The 21,407-nt window shown below is 35.0% G+C and overlaps 1 protein-coding gene across 1 annotated transcript; it reads left to right on the forward strand.

Annotated features, from left to right (window-relative positions):
- Nucleotides 1–19,960: 19,960 nt before the first annotated feature.
- Nucleotides 19,961–20,875, forward strand: LOC113260776 (taste receptor type 2 member 9-like). The gene has a single exon (XM_044389440.1). The coding sequence runs from the start codon at nt 19,961–19,963 to the stop codon at nt 20,873–20,875; it is 915 nt and encodes a 304-aa protein (XP_044245375.1).
- The last annotated feature ends 532 nt before the right edge of the window (nt 20,876–21,407 follow it).

The following is a 21,407-nucleotide window of genomic DNA, read 5'->3' on the forward strand; positions in this document are numbered from 1 at the left end:
TATAATCATTGTATATCAAAGCCATTCTTTACTTTTTTGAGATTGGAGTCCCTCCAGACTTCTCCCAGTCTGGAGGGACAAGACTGAATTTGGAATGGAGCACACATTGTGTGGACAGGACTGTCTGTGCCACATGAATGTTACATTCTATCTTCACATTCTACCTAGGTCTCTGTATACTCCTTTCAAGTGTTACTAAAATATGCTGTATATTTCTTAGTTTTCATCATTCATTTATTCACCAGAATTAATTGTGCGTGACCTCCTGCTGTCCTCTGCCTCCTACATCTGTGCGCTCCCTGGAACCCAAATCCTAGCTCCTGTTCAAAACTTCCTTCCAGAGGAATGCAGAGGCATCAAGCCTGTACCTCAAGCCAAAGACTTGTCTTAATAATCTCACACAGGAGCAAGAAGAAGGGGCCTATACTGCACGTTTTATAATAAAATAACTGGGAATTTCTTATTTGTCCTTTTGGGTTCTCCATCCATCTTGCACCCCTTCCAGAGTTTTCCTTAGGGAAGCAAGTTCCTCGACCTATAATAAAAGCCTTCCTGCTAAATGCTTGAGATCCAGGTAAAGCAGGCTTCTGGAGGCCCAATTTGAACCCTAAAGCAGGCTTACTAAATCATCTCCTCCACCAAGAACAATGAGAAGCTGTGCCTTCAACGAGTCTTCCTACCCAATGTTAAAGAGAACAAAGTGTTCACTCTACATGTGAGTATGAATTTTCTCCCTCTGAGAAAATAACCATAACGCATGATGAAGGGAGAAAACAAGGGAAAGAAGTGACACGTAGAAATGGTTCTTTTGTTTCTGGAAGGCAGTCTGTCTTTTATGGAGACATGGAGGAATGTGAGTTCTTGCGCCCTTCCCCACCCCCAGAGACAGGCCTTTGTCTTAGTCGCTCAGGCTGTTAGAGCAAAATACCACAGGTGGGGTGGCTTCAACAACAAATATTTGTTTCTAACAATTCTGGAAGCTGAGAAGTCCAAGATCAAGGAGCTGGTAGATCCTGGGTCTGGTGAAAGCACTCTTCCTGGTTTGCCGATGGCTGCCTTCTTCTTGCTGTATCCTTATGTGGCAGAGAGCAAACCATCTGGTGTTTTGCTTCAAGTGCATTAATCTCATCATAAGGGCTCTGCCTTCATGACCTCATTGAGATCCAATCACCTCCGAAGGCCCCACCTCTGAAAACCAGCACACTGGGAGCTAGGATTTCAGCACATAAAATGGGAGCACCTTTAGTCCCTAACAGCCTTTAACCCCAATCATCCCTCACTGCCCTCCACAGAAAGTTCCTGTGAACCAGGAAGGACCAAAGAAGTGGGGAGAGGAAGATTTCTTATAGTTAGTCACATGTTTCTCCACAGACTGCTCAGATAGGGTGAGAGACTCAAGATAATTTACAAGAAATAAACTGTGTTTCCTTCAGAAAACCAAGCTTTGTAACATTGAATATTTAGCACACATTGTAGAATTTTTTCAGCTTTTTTGTTTTTTTCATGTTAAAATTAACATTGTAATGAATTAACTATTTGGATAATTCTATGGCCTGGCATGTAATAAATATTCAATAATGTAAAGTCAAGATCAATTCAAACTGAACTTACGAGAACAAAATAATTTTCACTTTGTGTTTAAGCTAAGTTCTTTAAAATAAAACCTGAATTTTAGGGGCGCCTGGGTGGCTTAGTCGGTTGAGCGTCTGCCTTCGGCTCAGGTCCTGATCCCAGGCCCCTGCTCAGTGGGAAGTTTGCTTCTTCCTTTCTCCCTACCCCTCCCCTCTACTTGTGCTCGCTCTCTCTCTCTCTCTCTCAAATAAATAAATAAATAAATCTTAAAAAAAAGAGAACCAGTATAAAAAAATAACAAAACCTTAATTTTAAAAAATAAGAGCACATTTACAATGTAGAAAATAAATAGAAGCAAGGTCAAAAGAATAGTATTTTTAAAAAGAGAGAGAGAGAGAGAAACCAAGAAACAGACTCAACAATAGAGAACAGACTGATGGTTAGCAGAGGGTGTGGGGATGGGTGAAACAGGTAAAGGGTATTGAGAGTACAGGTATCATGACGAGCACTGAGTAATGCATGGAATTGTTGAGTCACTAAATTGTACACCTGCAACTAATATAATACTGAGTGTTAACTATACTGGAATTAAAACAAAAAACTTCAAAAAAGAGGAAAAAAAAGAATATGTATTTTCAAAACTGTGCATAATCTTACCATACAAAGGTGACTCACTGTAACAATTTTGATGCAAAATTTCTTCCTTGGATGGAGTGGAGACAGGGCACAGAATTTCAAAACAAAAAAAGAAATCTATTTTCCTGAAGTCTAATTGTAGTGGCAGCATCAGGAATCAAGATAGAAATCCATAAGAAAAAGGTCACTGAAAAAAAACGAGAAAGAAAAAGAAAAAGGTCACTGGACCGCTTCTTTGTTACCTAAGATTCTCGGTCTAGAGTTCTTTATGACTTTCTCATGTAAGGGGAAGAACCAGGTTTTATGAGGCCTAAAGTTTGGATAATCTGGGCCCTCCTTATAAAAAAGAATACAAATTTATGCATACAAAATGAATATTTTTTAGAAAGAGAAAAATCACAACATATTACATATTTTTAAAAGTGGGCAGAGGTGCCTGGGTGGCTCAGTTGGTTAAACATCTGACTTCGTCTTGGGTCATGGTCTCAGGGTCCTGGGATCAAGTCTGGCATGGGGCTCCCTGCTCAGTGGAGAGCCCGCTTCTCCCTTTCTCTCTCCCTCTGCCTCTTCCCCTGTTCTCTCTCTCTCTCTCTCTCTCAAATAAATAAAATCTTTTTTAATAAACCTGGAAAATACCATAAACATCACAAAATGCAAATAAAATGCATATTTTTATTAATAACTGCCTCATACACTTCTACAATACTTTTTCCTACATTTTTTAGCTGTACACTCTTTGAATGCCTCCTCACATGAAACAATGTTATGACATTTTCTATGGAGAATGGGAAGATAATCCAATCTTCTAGCGTAGTTGATAGATTTGTGAGAGAAAGGGAGAGAGAGAGAGAGATTGTGAGAGAGAGGGCGAGCAGGGGGGAGAAAGAGAAGCAGGCTCCACACTGAGCAGGGAGCTGGATGCTGGGCTCCATCCCAGGACCCTGGGATCATGACCTGAGCTGAAGGTAGATGCTTAACTGACTGACTGAGCCACCCAAGAGCCCCTAGAAAAATTTCTTTTAGATTCACAGCTCATCACTAGTGCTTTCGAGTAAAGTTTTGCAAGAGCTGTTTCCTTCATTTATAAACTGTACAGTTTGGACACATTTCCACAGACAAGCACTTGAGTATGTCTATTTCAAGACCAATTTTTTTCTCCATCTCTCTTCTAGTGTCAGATGCTGTTGGACATATTTATAGAGTACTATGCCTCTGACTCAGGTGCTAACATCCTTGCGCCATGACACCATCCTAATTGGCATGATGGATGACAGAAAGCCGTTCCCACCCAGAGACAACCAGGAAATGACGTTAACTATCTGTGTAAGAGATGGGGAGCCACATTAACTATGTGCTCTTTTCAACTCAGTTGCAATGTATCCCCAACTAACTTCCTTTTAGACTAATCTCAAAACGTTCTTCCTTTTTTTTCTCTAAAGATTAATTCATTTTTACTTTAGAGAGAGAGAGAGAGTAGGAGAGCACGTGTAGGGGAGGGGCAGTGGAAGAGGGTGAGCAGACTCCCCGCTGAGCAGGGAGCCAGCTCAGGACCTGAGCTGAAACCAAGAGTCAGATGCTTAACCAACTGAGCCACCCAGGCGCCCCTCAAAACTTTCTTCAATCATCCCAACCCCATTTACACTGAAGAAAATATAAAGAAGACAAAGAGAGAACAGTCTTCACTGCTTTCAGATAAAATACTTGACTTTTGCAAATGTTACAAAAGCATATGTTTATTCCCACTGCTACAGGTCCCTTGTGAGGCCCTGGAAGTAAAGGGCCAGTCATAGCATGAAGCCCTGAAGCTTGCAGCCGCTTCAGTGGTCTCCTGGTAAATCCAACTCTGACTGCAGAGTTGTGCTTTGTTTTACCAAAAGCGAGTCTCCTAAAATTTCTCTCACCCACAGTTGATAACTCCTCAAAGACATAGACAGAGCTGCGTGGCACAAAGCATCCACATGGTTTCATGAACATTTGCTCAGCTAAGTAGATCTCTTTTCATACCAAAGGCTATTCCAGTATTTCGGTGTAGAGCACTAGTAAGTCTAATAATGAATTTAATTACGATTATATGTTTATATTAAGGTGGCAAAGAATAGTAATAACAAATAGTTAACTCACCTACATAATGTTTCCCCATGTTTATATGGTGTTTTTAATATACATTTCCATAAAGACTACGGCTATTAGCTAGATTCACTGTCACCAGTAAAAATCTAGATAATACATGTAAATATGGATTAGTAAAAAGATTTGTCATCTCATGTATTTACATAGAACAAAACCTGCATTTACCTACAGTACAATAATTTAATGTATAAGCAGACACAGCAGGAACTACAGTCCCTCCCTCCATGTAAATATGTGCCATTCTGTATATACAAACTACCTCTACAACAAAATGGAGATCAGATAAGTGGGATTAAAAACCATAGTACATGATTTTATGTTCAAAATTTGTCATTTAGGCAATTTCTTTTTTTTAAATATTTTATTTATTTATTTGAGAGAGAGAGAGAGAGCATGAGCAGGGGGGAGAGGGAGAAGCAGACTCCCCACCGAGCAGAGCTGGAGCCCAGGACCCCCAGGATCATGGCCTGAGCCGAAGGTAGATGCTTAACCAACTGAACCACCCAGGCACCCTAGCAATTTCAAGTATTATTTTGAGACTTAAAAAGTAGCAATCTCTTTTATTACATCACAGATTTAGTTATCTTATAACCCACTTACTAATGATAAAGTTTAAAATGACATTCATATTTCAGTTATGAAAGAAGAACCATATAATAATTAATTGTAAAAATATCTGTATTTTGATGATGGCTTATGACCAAAAAAAGATTTTTAAGTGCTAAGAAAATGTGTATTTTTATCTTTCTGTCTGTATTCCAGAAGTTATTGTAATTAGAATCTTTTTGCAAATAAAACATACCAGAAAACTGAAAAGAGAATTCTTATGAGCAAAGATGAAAAATAAGCATTCTGATTTTTGCTTCAGCGACAATTCATCTCAATAGATCAATAATGTGCCAGTTAACTAGAAAAAACAGAATATCACTTGAACTGGGGGAGCAATAAAACAGCCACGCCACACTGCTTGTTGAATAAGATAAATGTTCTGAACCAACATTATATGACACCAACATGCTGTTTTTTATAATCAAATAGTGGACATACTTGTGTCTGGATGATTTCACGCAGAAAAATTGATTTGAAAAAGTATTCCATAAAAACCAGTCTTGGTATTCACAGCTGATGCCTTTTTAAAGTAAAAAATTTTTTTTCTAATACAGAAAATGCTATAACCACATGACATTCAACTAACACTAAATTAACGAGTGTTATGAACTCATTTAAAATTAAAATTAAACTTGAAAATAAGCAATATGCTTCTGGCCAAAGGAGTTTTGGATTGATCTACTACTGATTTTGACTTAAATTTTCATTGAACTTTATTTGTTGTAATTTTTATAAAGATAAATCCCACAATATATGACCAAAGATTTCTCTATCACTATGCCCATAATATTAAACCCAGTTATTTTAAAAGTTAACTATTATGACCTCCTAATATATGTCTTTTGTTTTTCTCGAGATGAGGATCTTAATCTGGCTGTAATTAGTCAATCAAAGTCAGACTCTGAAACCTCTGAAATTATATCCATAATTTTTTGGGGGGTGTGATATTTTTAAAGGAAGGTGGTTCAGAGTATTCATCAGATTCTTAAAACAGTGTGTGACCCGCAAAGTCTCAATACCTAACTGACATTATTGTCAGCTAGAATGTAGAAAGTGAAGAACTAGAATCAAGAAAGTCATTGGAGTGTTTGAGTGTCTGTATCCAGCTGAATTTTCATATTTATAAGTTGATTTTGAGTATAGCATTGTTTATTTCATTCAAGATAGATTCTCCTCTTCTTTCCCAGCAAACCAGTCATGTATCCCAGAAAACACTTAAATGAAGTATACAGAATCACTATCTCAGTATTTTTGAAAATTACTAAAATCTAAGACTATATATTATTTTTCAGTTCTAGATAATTGTGTAACAAGAACTGTAATTTCTGTTCAAAGTAAATAAAAAGGAGTCCTGAAGTGAATAAGAAATAAACTTCTTTTTCTGTGCTGTGTGTGTGTCATTTGCTAGAGCCTGCATAAGTACATAGTCCACCTTGTTCTTGCAACTTAACATTCCATCGCTCTGTCTGTTACAGTTACTAAAAAACCATTATAATTTGCTTTTCACCTCCTTTCAGCACATTAATTGGTGTCCATTTATATTTAACTTGTTAATACGGGCAGTTGAGAAACCACCAATATATACAGGCAAGATTTCATCTTTTAAGATATTATCTTTAGAAATTCATTTTAGAAATAAAAAATGCTGTGTTGCATTTTAATTTCCCTATTGTCTTCAATTAGGGAACTGTCATTCATATTATTTCGTTATGTTTTGCTTTGCTTGCTATTCCTAAATATGTAAAACACCTTTGTCATTTTTCCCCCTTAGGGATATATTTGCCTTCCAATCAGTTCGGTGTAGGGGTTGTAATATATACAATGTATAGAGAGAGCTGTAATAAATATGTAATATATTACACATTTGTAATATATATTTATGTGAATATAAATATGTGTATATAATTTTATATATAATATACTTTTTCTTAGGAAAGTAAAAATATGTATTTTATTGAAATCTCCATTTTTAAAAATTAAATTAGAATAGCCAGGATTTGAGACAAAATAGACAAAATCCTTTTGCTTATGAACAACAGAATAGTCCATTGGGTCTACTAAGTTCTTCTGTGCTAGTAATAGTATCCTTAGGTGGTTTTATTCATGTCACTCATTTTCTGAATTAATTCTAAATAAAAAAAAATTACAGCTTTAAAATAACTTAAATCTCAAGTGTTTCTCTCATAGTCACTAGATTTCCAGTGTACTCTGATCTCCATCTGTGATGGTGTATTTAAAGGTATGGTAACAGATTAAAAAGCAAAGCTTAATAGCTAAATTAAAGAGTTCCTATCAGAACTGCTTTTACGAATAGTACAACAAGTTCATCTTCTGTCAAATAAGTATGTAATGACTTACAGATACAAATATAGAATTAAGTTTGACTTTCTAATTAAGGAACTGTTTAAAGCATACAGATGAAAGGAAGTCACTTAAAGTAACAACAACAGGCAATGGATATAAATAGACGAATTACAGAAGAGAAAACTTAGGTGGATAATACATATATCAAAAAAAGCTCAACCACACTTATGCTAAAAATGCAAATAAAAATCAAAAACCACTTCACTCTCAAATTAAAAAACATCTTTAGAAGAAACACAAAATGCTGATAGATGTACAGTAAGCAGAAACAATCATTTTCCTAATGCGATGTAAACTTCTACAGTTTCCTGAAAACAATGTCAATATAGGTCATGAACTTAAAAATTGTCACATACTTTGATATACTCCTCTATCCCAACCTAAGTAGATAATCAGAAATAAAATCAAACACCTGCATACAAAGATGTTCTATTTAATATTAGTCAAAAATTGGGAAAAATATAAACATCTAACAAATTAAGAATAATTAATTACTCTATGATTCTGAAATATATTTACCTATTAGAGGTTATGTTTTGGAAAATTATTTTGCAATAAGGTAAAGTGCCCACAATATAATGGGAACAGAAATAAGCTGCTGCATCAATGAGTGGTTAGTTGATGTGTTACCCGTGCAACCGGAACCCCTTTTAAATTATTTTTGTTTTTATTTTATTCTGTTATTTTTATTTTTTTTTAGTTTTTAAGTATAATTAGCATACAGTGTTGAGTTAGTTTAGGGCGTATAATATAGTGACTCAACAATTCTAAACATTTCTCAGTGCTCCTCACCGCGAGTGTACTTCTAATCCCTTTCACCCATTTTACCCCTCCCCCACCCACCTCTCAGCCACACGGAATTCCTTTTACAGTAAGTGTATGTAGAATGATTATAGCAACTCCATTCTTTTCAAAAGAAAAACGATTAAGATTATTGAAAGTTTATGCAGTTGTGATTCTAGACCTAGATTAACCACTAATCCATATTCGAAAAAAAAATTTTTTTTAACCAAAAAAGCGCTTACATTTTTAGAATTATGACTAGCCTTGACTGAAAATTTTGGTTTTCATTTAGAATACTATCAGCTAGAAAAAGAAAAAAAAAACAATAACAAACAAAAAAGCTCCCTGAACCAAGGCCAAAATACGGAGACTTATTCATAAATGATTTGTCAATGCTAGTGATCATTCAGGAGACAGAGCAGAGTAGAAAGAAAGTGATTGAGACTCCAGAAGGCAGGCGGACAAGCTGATAGCGGTTCATCCGCTGACCTGCATAAAGGATATCACCAGGTTTAGATGCTTATTTCCCAAGCTAATGTGGTGCTAACCATAATTCAAAATGTGATCACTGGATTTAGACCTTTGTAAAGCTATGTTGTGACCACAGGGATGAAATTTTAAAAACCAATAACCAATAACATTATGAATAAAAAATGATAACAAAAACGATTTTGTTTTCCCTTTTGTAGAGGAATCCGTGTAATAAAATCCATAGTTATATTGAGTTATCTTTTTAACATATATTTTTAAACCTCCTAGAGATAATAGGATTACTTCATAATTTTAGTCATATTTATTTGGTTGATCACTGATAACTATTGAGTGATTTGAACAATAGTCATGGATATGTTTATTTTCAAGGTTTACAGTCAATGAATATATACTCTTTTTCTCTTGGAGACAGAACTCCAATTGCATAAACACATTAAAAATAGTCTCTCCAGAATTTTCCACATTTCTTTTACTCATTACGAATGATTGCAAAATGTTAAGAGAATTAGAATACACACATTTAAAATAAGCAACACACATCTAACCAAGTATAAATTCCATTCCAAAAATCCAGTGATCAAAATTTAAAAGCAACCCGAGTTAACCTATTTCCTAGAATCCATATTCTATTTCTGAGAGGGAGGACCAGCAGGACGGTAGTAAGTACACATATTGCTGCACACACACGCAAAATGTACTCTGCATGTAATCTTGGAAAAGAAAAAAATTCTCCTTTCTTCACTAGTTTTTAGATGTCACAGTCATAAATATACCAGCTTGGTATTTCAGATTCAGAAGAAATATGTCTCCTCGAAGTGTTGACATTTTTTTGTGGATACCTTTTGAGAAAAAACTCAATTTGCACACACTGCTGTGCACATAATCTAGTTTTCTTCTTCTGAATTAGCACGGAAGGCCTACCTGACCACATCATATGTAAATCAAGGAAGGGTGTACTACTTTTTCTCCACTTGTGGATGAATTGCTTCCTATGACCTTCTGAAAGGTCCATATATCGCTACTTGAATACATCAGTTCTGAAATGTCAATGTCACCAAAATTGGGCATGGAGGTTTTTATTTTCTACAAATGTTGTCTCAAGGTAACATCAGCTAGATCTCAGACAAGGAAAAATCTTGTTTGATTAACTTTCTAAAATCTATCAGAAACAAAGGACGTGGGGGAAAAAAAAGGACAGAAATCCATCTCGTATTGTGGACAGCCCAAAGGATTATACTAAAGCTAGAGAAGATAAATGGTGCCACTGGAGTTTTAACTTATTGCTGGTTGGTTTATAGCTGCTACAAATCTTTCCTTTTAATAATTTATCTTTGAAAAGATCAGGAAAATAGTAACAAATGTATCATTCTCCAACAAATTGCTCTCTTTTCATTTTGAGTCCAGAGTGCTTCTGGAAATAAAAAGATACATTAGAGTCTTATGTTGGAATACGGTCACTTCGAATTTGGAATGGATGTGGAAAATAAGAGTGCTGAAGAAGGGACAGATCATATCAAAATATCTAAACACTGTTTATTCAAATTTATTGAAACAATTTGGTCTTCAAAATGCACTAAAAAATAGCAGACTTCGGGATTTGGGGGGTTGTTATTATGTGTTCTAAACCATGATTTGGAGTTGTATACTTTTTTATAGTTCAATTATGAAACGCTCAACTATGGAGAAAAAGTGGCTTAGTGTACCTGAAAAATATCTGTTTGTGTATATGGAGATCAAAATTTATTTTTACTTTTGTCATGGATTGTCTGGTTAAATTTAGGTAAATTATCTTACATCTCAAAACTACAGTTTCCTCCTATCTCTACTGTAGAGATAATTCTTTCTTCTACAAATACCAGAAAATTTTTATAAGTTAAGTGAACTTTTAGCACTCAGTATTTGGGTAGAAAATGCACCACTTAATTTTGCTCCATTTACCTCTTCTCTCATAAACTATTTTATAAAGTCTCAATTTGGGGGGGTACATTTATGCTATCACTATATTTTGTGCTGTTGGCTACTTTTCTGGTGTGCAAGTTACTATGGAATGTTAGACATCTAAAAGTGGGCTGCAGTCCATTTCAGGACAGAGAAATAATAGAATGCATGTTTTACTTCTATTAGGGACCCATTCTAAATACTTGTCTCTGACTCTTGGACTAAAATTTTCTTCTTCTGTCTGCTTCTATTACGTTATTTAACATTTACTCAATTGCAATGAAAAAAAATGAAAATGTCCCTCCCCCAACTTTATCTTTGTTCTACTATCTTAGATGCATATTTGTCATATCCAGCCAGTTCATAACGACTAGTTTACATTTTGCATTTTTATGCAACTTTCAAAAGTATTGCATCCTTAATTTCCTGCTTGTTTAAAATGTCCCATGGAATATAAAAGTTAAATTTTAGTGATATGGTAAGAAGGCAATGAATTCCTTAATTATGTGGTCTCTTTGAGAAACTAAACTCTTCTCTATCTCCTCATCCACTGATAATCTAAGACATGAATTATAATTTACACAGGGGAAGGCTTTCAAAGCAGAAGTACAATAAGCATTAGAGTATCAGCTTGAGTGGGGGGAGTGGAGAAGAGTTGGCTCACAAGCAGGACTTTAATCCAATAGAGTAGTCAGTGGATCATGAAATACTATTCTTTATCTGTCCTAGATGGGCCATAGCTCAGGCAAAGGCAACTCAACTGCTTCAAGGTTTTGGCAGAAAGATGAGTCTGAAAATGTTGACAAAATCAAAATTGTAGCCATTCTTTTTTTTTTTTTCTATACACTTGTTTTGCCCAAGAGGAAATGTAAGCCCAGAAATTGAAATGACCTACATAAATTCTGCTTATTTTTTAGTCATTTAACCCTGAAAAAGTCACCTAATCTAGAGGATTCCAAAATGTCTTCCTCTATAAAATGGGCATGGTTGTGGTGGGATCTGATTTCTTTCTTCTACCAATAAGATTTTTCAGGTTTTTTTTAGGATTTTATTTATTTATTTGTCAGAGAGAGAGAGAGAGAGAGCACACACAAGCATGGGGAGCAACAGGGAGAGGGAGAGGCAGGTCCCTACTGAGCAAGGAGCCAGAGGTGGGACTTGACCCCAGGACCTCAGAATCATGACCTGAGCAGAAGGTAGACGCTTAACCAACTGAGCCACCCAGGCATCCCACTAGTGATAAGGTTTTTATGAATCCTAGGAGTTCTATAGCTTTCCAGTGAACTGAGTTGTGTCTCACTTCCCCTCCCACACACACACAAATCAATAACAATATTTATTGAATATTTATTATTAGGTTCTGTTTGCTGTTTGCCATCTCAGTTCCATGGCATCCAGACACAGTCAGATATGCTAATAATACAGTCTCCACAGCTTCATCACTTCACGAATGTGCTCCTAAAAAAGTGGATTATATTCAATATCTTCCCATTAATGTATATATTGAAAGAATTGCGGCTATTAAACTGTGATTCTCCAGTTGATTTTACATGTATTCTTTAATAATTTTGGTGAAACACACTATTCCAATCAGAATATATGTAGTGCTTTGCTCAGCAACATGGTCTCCAGACAGAGAGAGAACACCTGTATTCAAATCCTTATTTACACTATTCTGAAGCTTCAGTTTTGGAACTTCACTGTGTTCATCAAATGAGGGAATTCCATAGTTTTTCAGTAAGAATTAAACAATAGTAAATATGTAGAACAATGCCTAGAATAAAATAAATACTTGCTAATATTATTGCAAAGCAACTGATACATTTATTGTCAACTCTGAGTACAATTAGAAAATTTACTTAATTTCCATTACTTAAATTTGATGTCTACGTTTTTTTCAGAGAATAAGCCCGTGAATGCCATATAACACATATGGAAATAACTTTGGCAGCTTGGATCATGAGTCTGAAGTTCACCTTATTGCGATTCTCCTTCACTCGCCTGATACTTAGTGTCCTAGAAACTTGTGGAGGGAACTCAGAGAATATATTTAAAAATTTGTCTCCATGGGCACCTGGGTGGCTCAGTTGGTTAAGCGACTGCCTTCGGCTCAGGTCACGATCCCGGGGTCCTGGAATCGAGTCCCACATTGGGCTCCCCCTACTCTGCAGAGAGCCTGCTTCTCCCTCTCCCTCTGTCTATTGCTCCCCCTGCTTGTGCTCTCTCTGTCTCTCTCTCTGTGTGTCAAATAAAGAAACAAAATCTTTAAAAAGAAAACTTGTCTCCAAGCTCAAAGTTCATATCACCTATGAGAATACTGAAATCAACACAACATAAAAATAAACAAACTACATTGAACATACATGAAGACATATTGCATGAACTTTAAAACATTGTTTCTCTAGTGATTGGAATCTGGTCTCGGCAAGGAGACAGTGGCCCAAATGTTGCCGGTGTGTGAACAAGGTACACGCATAAACATGGTTTTAAACACTTAAGAGTTCTTTCACCTCCTATGACCATGTAATGACAAGACAGATTATAAATGAAATTTTGCATCATTTCTTTACAGAAGGCCAAAAAACATTTTGAGTATTGCTGTCGTTGTAGTTGTTGTATTACAGAAATAAGCCAATTCAATGCATTAAGTTGGACCAATAAAGGATTCAATCTTTAGAGCCGATTCTCTGCATAATTTCAATATCAAAGCAAGGGTAATGAAAAAATCGTAAACAAAAATATTTTCAGCTGAAAGAATGAAAACAATTTCAATCTCCTTAGGGATCTATAAAGCACCTACCCTAAGCACTAGAAAGTACTAGTAATTCAATGTGCTTGTTTAAAAAAAAATCAGACATTTATACAGTTATAATCAATGAGAACCAAATTAGCTGATATCTGTGCATGAAAAATAACTGGTCATAGTGTCGATATTTAAAGTTCATTCTAATTTTTCAAGCCATTTATGAACATCTTAGAATCAGGCAGCCCTTACCACATTGTTCAAAGCAGAGCAAAGCAAACAAACAGACAAACAAAAAACTCTATGGGAGCTATACTAGTTCCCAAGGTTCATGCGAGACTTTAGAATATGTATCGACTGGGAGATCAGGAAACTAAAACTTTTTTAATAAATTATAAGTATTGCTAATATAATTTAATATATTATAGATACTGTTATTTCTCTTTAATAGCAAATTTATTTTTTAAGTAGAATTTTCAAAGATTATTTAATTAGAAAATCATCTCTCTCCATTTGACCACTGCTTTTTCCAGACCTCTAAACAACCCCATGAATTATTAACTTCAAGACTCTCTCACTCACCATGAACTTCCCCAAGATCTGAGAAAGAGCTCCTCACTAAAATTTCTTCCAAAATGGATTCAATAAGGGCAAATGCAAAACAGTCCACATAGGACAGGAAAATCACAAATGCAAATACTAACCAGGTAAATTGTAGCTGAATGTCAATTACGCCTTTAGAATAGTTCTTGGAAAATTCAAGCTTTCTCTTCAATTAGTGATGTATTTAGAGAAGCAAATGAGAGCTGGATTCCAGGATTTCAGAATGGCATAAGCTCTGGGTAAATTCAAATCTCATAGCAGAGTCATATAACCCTCAGACTATGCCACGAGCTGCACCTGTATGAATGTGACAAATGCAAGATAGTTTGAAATGAACTCAGCAAAAAATGGGAAAGCACTTGGACACTCAGCAGGAGTAGAATCCAGCTTATAAATTATGCATTTGTCTAAGAAATGAGATTCGAAATAACTTTATAAAATGTTTTGTGTGATCTTGTATTTTCTTAAGATTTTATGTATCCATACCGTTTATGCATTCTGAAGTTGCTATTATAAATATGCAGTTTTTAAAATGAAGTACTTTTTGTAAAATATAGTTATAATTATAATTAATATTTATTACAAGAAATTAATCTTTATTACAATCAATTTGTTAATTTTTTTTTTTTGGCTAACAAGAGTTTCCTTATTTTGCTCCATGTTTTATTACTCAAGTTTACCACAGAAAATTGAAAGGACCGTAGAAAAGAAATAATGGAAAATAAAGAAAATAATGTGATTGTTATCTCCCCAAATGCTGATTACCAAGGTGAAGATACTTGAAATACAAAAAAAGTTCCCTATTTCTGCACTAGAATAGGATATGTTTCAGGTATATGCATATATCTTTTCCATAATGCCTTATAATAGTATGGGTAAAAAGCAATGAATATTTATCATAATAAAAAAAATTTCCCCAATAGGCAGTATACATTTCAAGACTTTTAGTCTAACATTACACTATTAATAGTTTGTCATGTAAATGTCCATTGGCTGGTTATGTATATGCTAAATTGTACATCATTTTCTCAGGCATCTTTAATTCAACAACCTCATTCAGTGAAACACAATTATAAAAAATATTAATTAAAACAGAATTCTTGGAAAATGGAAGACTATAATTGATTTAATTTCTAGTTTAACTAAGAAGTAGATTCTGTAGAGGTCTACAATATTTGAAAACTCAGTTATCAGATCCTTTTAAATGTAATCATTCAATACATATGATCCAGTCTCAGAGAGGTAATTTAGGACACAAAGCTGTAAACTGTATAAATCCCATTTTCTTTCTCTCATCTCAATCATGACACTGGTCTACAGTTTAGAAATGAGATGAAGCTTCTTCACCTGTACCCAATATCAGGAATATATTCCTGGAGGCCATGGGGCAGGCAAATATCATTCCCTGGGCAAAATCAAGGTTTATAGACAAGGGCAATGGTATGTCCAGAAATCAAAGGCAAAATTGATCTACAGGTCACAAAACCAGCATTTTAGAAAAGATTGAGATGGGGCAAATCTTGCTTCATTTTGAATAGCTATGAAGTGTAGAAGATGGGTGGAGAAGGTGATGAAGCCCTCAGGGGAATGCTCTGGAGGTGGCACTGACATTTACCTTCATGGGCTAGTGGATGTACATTGTACCTGTGACTTTGGGAGGCTTTAAAAAACATCAAAGGGTGTGGACAACAGGTGGCAAATCCAGTTCTTTGCTTTTTTCTTTTTTTTTCTTTTCAATACTCTTACTATCTTTTAAAAAATTTATTCAACTTATTGAAACTAAAAAAAATAATTCATGCATTTCTCCCACTTACTACCTCTTGCCTCTTTCAACCACAGATCTGTTCTCTGTATCTATGAGCTTGGTTTGTTTTGTTTTAGCTTTTTTGCTTTTTGTTTTTAAGATTCTACACATAAAAGAGATCATACAGTATTTGTCTTTTTCTGTCTGGCTTATTTCACTTAGCAAAATGCCCTCAAGGTCCATTCATGTTCTTGCAAATGACAAGATTTCATTCTTTCATTCTTTTTTATTGCTGAATAATATTCTTCTGTGTGTGTGTATATGTGTGTGTGTGTGTGTGTGTGTGTGTGTGTGTGTATCACAATTTGTTTATCCATTCATCCATTGATGGACATTTACGTTGTTTCTATATCTTGGTTTTTATAAATAATGCTTCAGTGAATTTGAGTTAGTGTTTTTGTTTTCTTCAGATAAATACCCAGAAGTGGAATTGCTGGATCATATGGTAGTTCTACTTTTAATTTTTTGAGGAACTGCCATACTGTTTTCCACAGTGGTTGTACCAATTTACATTTCTACCAGCAGCACGCAAAGGTTCTCTTTGCTTCGCATCTTTGCCAGCACTTGTTATTTTTTGGCATTTAGATAACAGCCATCCTAACACATGCGATATCCCATTGTGGCTTTCATTTACATTTCCCTGATAATTAATGATGTTGAACATCTTTTCATGTACCTGTTGCCCATCTATATGTCTTCTTTAGAAAAATGTCTATTCAGATCTTCTGTCTGTTTTTTTAAAGTAGGCTCCACACTCAGTGTGGAGCCCAAGTTGGGGCTTGAACTGAGATCAAGACCTGAGCTGATATCAGGAGTCAGACACTTAATGGAATGAACCACCCAGGAACCCCTCTTCTGCCATTTATTTATTTATTTAAATATTTATTTATTTTAGGGTGAGAGAGAGAACATGTGAGTGTAGGGAGGGGGAGAAGGCGAGGGAGAGAGAAACCTTAGCAGACTCCATACACAGCATGGAGCCTAACATGGGGCTTGATCTCACAATCCTGAGATCATGACCTGAGCTGAAACCAAGAGTAGGATTCTTAACTGACTGCACCACCCAGGGGCCCATTTTTAAATCAAATTGTTTTTTTGTTTGTTTTGGGGGGACTTTTGTGGTTGTTTTGTTGTTGAGTTGTATGAGTTCTTTATATATTTTATATATAAGCCCCCTATCAGGTATATGATTTGCAATTATTTTCTCCCATTCAGTAGGTTCCCTTTCCAATTTGTTGATGGTTTTATTTGCTGTGCAGAAGTTTTTTAGTTTAACGTATTTCCACTTGTTTATTTTTGCCTTTGTTGCCTTTGCTTTTGGTGTCAGATTCAAAAAATCATCGTCGAGACTCATGTTAAGGAGCTAACTGCTTGTTTTTCTTCTAGGAGTTTTACAGCTTCAGGTTTTACATTCAAATCTTTAATTCATTTTGAGTTTATTTTTGTGTATGGCATAAGAAAGTGGTCCACTTTTATTCTTCTGCATGTGGTTGTCCAGTCTTTCCAACACCATTTATTAAAGAGGCTGTCCTCTCCACATTATATATTCTTGACTCCTTTGTTGCAAATTAATTGACCGTATATGTTTAATTTGGGGCTCTCTATTCTGTTCTTTTGATCTATATGTCTGTTTTTAGGCCAATACTGTACTGTTTTAATTACTATAGTTTTACAATATCATTTGAAGTCGGGGAGTGTAATGCCTCAAGCCCAAATTGGGGCTCGAACTGAGATCAAGACCTGAGCTGATACTAAGAGTCAGAGACTTAACCGACTCTGATTTCAAATTATTTACAGAGATATTGGCCTGTAATTTTCTTTTCTTATGGTGCCTTTGTCTGGTTTTGGTGTCAGTCTAGACTCATAAAATAGTTTGGAAGAATTCCCTCTCTTTTATTTTTTGAAAGAAATTTTTTTTTAAAGAGTTTGAGAAGGAGTGGTATTAATTATAGTTCGAATGTCTGGTGGAATTCACTGATGAAGCCATCTCATCCTGGACTTTTGTTTGTTAGGAGGTTTTTGATTACTATTCAATTTCCTTGTTGGTAATCAGTCTGTTCCAATTTTCTATTTCATCATGATTCAGTGTTGGTAGGTTGTATGTTTTTAGGAATTTATTCATTTCCTTTAGGTTGTCTAATTTATTGGCATATAATTGTTCATAGTAGACTCTTATGATCTTTTGCATTTCTGTCATTAATGTAACACCTCTTTCACTTCTGATTTTATTTATTTCAGTCAGTCTGGCTAAAAGTTTGTTGATTTTGTTTATCTTTTCAAAGAACTATTTCTTAGTTACATTGATCTTTTCTATTGTCTTTCTAGTCTTTATTTTATTGATTTCTTCTCTAATCTTTTTATTTCCTTCCTTTACTAGCTTTGGGCTCTATTTATTCTTTTATAGCTTCTTGAGATGTAAAGTTAGATTGTTTATTTGAGAATTTTCTTGTTTCTTGAAATAGACACTTATCACCATGAATTCCCTTAGAACTGTTTTTGCTGCATCTCAAAAATTTTTGTTTGTTTCAAGGTCTTTTTTAAATTTCTCTTTTGATTTCTTCTTTTACCCAGTGCTTGTTCAATAGCATGTTGTTTAATCTCCACATATTTGTAAACTTTTTAATGTGCTTCGTGTAATCAATTTCTAGTTTTATACCATGTGGCTGGAAAAAAAGCTGATATGATTTCAATCCTCTTTAATTTATTAAGAAGGTTTTGTCACCTAACATATGATCTATCTTGGAAAATATTTCATGTGTACTGAGAAAAATCTATATTCTGTTGCTTTTGCATGGAATGTTCTGTAAATACCTGTTAAGTCCCTCTGGCCTAACATGTCATTTAAGGCCAATGTTTTCTTATTGATTTTCTGTCTGGATGATCTATCCAATTGGTGTAAACGGGGTATTAAAGTCCTGTACTATTAATGTGTTTCTATTTCTCCCTTTATGTTTGCTAGCATTTGCTTTATATATTAAGTGTCCTTATGCTGGGTGCATAAATATTTACAAATGTTATATCTTATTGTTGGATTCACTCTTTACCATTATATAAAGCCCTTCTTTATCTCGTACTGCAGTCTTTGTTTTAAAGTCTATGTTGTCTAATATAAGTACAGCCATTCCAGCTTTGTTTTGGCTCTATTTGCATGAAATGTCTTTTTCTATCCCTTTCCTTTCAGTCTGTGTATGTTCTTCCACCTAAGGTATGTCTCTTGTGGGCAGCATATAGATAAGTCTTATTTCTTATTAAAACTATTTCAACTGTCTTATTGAAAATATTTCTTAATAGAATCATTGTTTTCTTGCCAGGGTAAACACAGTATGAAGACAGACATTTGATAGTATTAATAGTAGGTAGCATTTGTTGAGTGTTTAGTATGACCTCGTCACTGAGCCAAGCAGTTTGAGCACCATATTTTATTTATGAAGTAATAATGTTTTATTTACATTTAACATATGATGTATCTAAAGTTCAGTAAGGTTATGTGAACATGTCTTTGTAATAAGAAATGCAATAACCTTTTGAAATGATGCTCTTCAGCTGAGCATTAGATGATGGAAACATGAGAATTAGTTATGCTAGTTAAGCACTACTTCTCTCACTGTGGTTTGCTGAAACTCAGGTCAGAATTCTACAGAGAAAACTTTAAAAATATGAGAGATCATTTAGAGGAATGAAGGATTCTTCATCCCAGGAAGTGATTTTCAAGTCCTGAAAAGAAATTACCTTTGTCGGGTGGGAGGAGTAGGGAGAGGAGAGGAGGAAATTTCTTGAAATGTCTTAGAATTATTATTAGGAAAAAGCTGTACTGAGAAAAGAGTCATATCTGAGGTTGGATATTTGTGGCAATAATAAAAAATAATTGTCTATCCTGAGGATATATCATTTGTCATCAGGAAAAAACAAAAGACAAAAAGGAAATAGGAGTAACCTAAATAAAATGTATTTATAATCATATTTTTTGGCAAAGTTGAGTAAGAATGAGAACTGATTAATGCCAATATGGCAATTTTCCCTAGGATGTAATTGGAAGGCCTCACCATCATTCAAATCTTTGAATTTGCATCCCCATGGTTTCTTTTGAAGAGCACCAGATTCAAAAAGTAGTCCCTTTGATTTTCTTCCTTAGGGTAAAAGTGTACTGCAAGATTCTACTTATGATCCAGGAGTTGGAAGAAGATCAGATTTCTCGGGACTATGTGTATGTTCCTATCTGCAAGATCATCTGAGGAGAGGTATTTAACACCATCCAGAGGAAAAAGCTAGGATTCGTGGTAGGAAACATGGTCTCCTCTTTGTCAGCTATTCCTCATGTTATCGTTATGTCAGCAGAATTTATCACAGGGATTACAGTAAATGGATTTCTTATCATCATCAACTGTAAAGAATTGATCAAAAGCAGAAAGCTAACACCAATGCAACTCCTTTTCATATGTATAGGGATGTCGAGATTTGGTCTGCTGATGGTGTTAATGGTACAAGGTTTTTTCTCTGTGTTCTTTCCACTCTTTTATAGGGTAAAAATTTATGGTGCAGCAATGTTGTTCTTTTGGATGTTTTTGAGCTCTCTCAGTCTGTGGTTTGCCACCTGCCTTTCTGTATTTTACTGCCTCAAGATATCAGGCTTCACTCAGTCCTATTTTCTTTGGCTGAAATTCAGGATCTCAAAGTTAATGCTTTGGCTGCTTCTGGGAAGCTTTCTGGCCTCCATGAGCACTGCAGCTCTGTGTGTTGAGGCAGATTACCCCCAAAACACGGACAGTGATGATGGTCTCAAGAATGACACACTGAAGAGGACTGAAGCCAAGATAAGGCAAATTAATGAAGTGCTTCTTGTCAACTTGGCATTACTATTTCCTCTAGCCATATTTGTGATGTGCACTTTTATGTTATTCATTTCTCTCTACAAGCACACTCATCGGATGCAAAATGGATTTCATGGTGTTAGAAATGCCAGCACAGAAGCCCATATAAATGCATTAAAAACAGTGATAACATTCTTTTGCTTCTTTATTTCTTATTTTGCTGCCTTCATGGCAAATATGACATTCAGTATTCCTTATGGAAGTCATTGCTTCTTTGTACTAAAGGACATAATGGCCGCATTTCCCTCTGGCCATTCAATTATAATCATCTTGAGTAATTCTAAATTCCAACAACATTTCAGGAAACTCCTCTGCCTCAAAAAGAATCGATGAAAAGGAGAAGCAATGTAAAATATTGTGTATTTCTTTGACATGGATTTGATGGACTTAGGTTTTGTTTTTGGTTACTTATGTATTTTGTGTTCTCTTTTTCTGGCAATTTCCTTCTCATCTCCTACACCCAGGACATGTGAAACACTAATTCTGATGTTGGATGGATAGGATATTTCTTTTTCCAGGGATTGTATACTTTAAAATATTGTGATAGTAACACATTTTAAAAATTAGTACTTGTAATAGAGTGCCAATTGTGTTATAAATCGGGAGGTAAATTGCATTATCTGTCTTTTCAAGTCATTGAGAATCTCCTGGTTTTGATGAGCAAAATCAGATTAATTTAGGCTAAGACTTGGAACAATATAATATATTTGGTTATTTGGGTAAACATAACTATTTTTCAAAGAGCATCATGAGTGTAATTATTGTTAGAATGCAGATTATACACTGAAGGTGCATGTATGTTGAGGCAATGTATTCAGATATACAGATTAAAGTCTTACTTTGCTTTTGATGTCAGTTACTAGTT

The sequence above is a fragment of the Ursus arctos genome, unplaced genomic scaffold (genome assembly GCF_023065955.2).
Source record: "Ursus arctos isolate Adak ecotype North America unplaced genomic scaffold, UrsArc2.0 scaffold_3, whole genome shotgun sequence".
In the NCBI taxonomy this organism is placed as follows: Eukaryota; Metazoa; Chordata; class Mammalia; order Carnivora; family Ursidae; genus Ursus; species Ursus arctos.

What these genes read in the sequence shown, in the direction of transcription:
- LOC113260776 (XM_044389440.1), top strand. Translation starts at nt 19,961, where the DNA reads ATGGTCTCCTCTTTGTCAGCTATTCCTCATGTTATCGTTATGTCAGCA.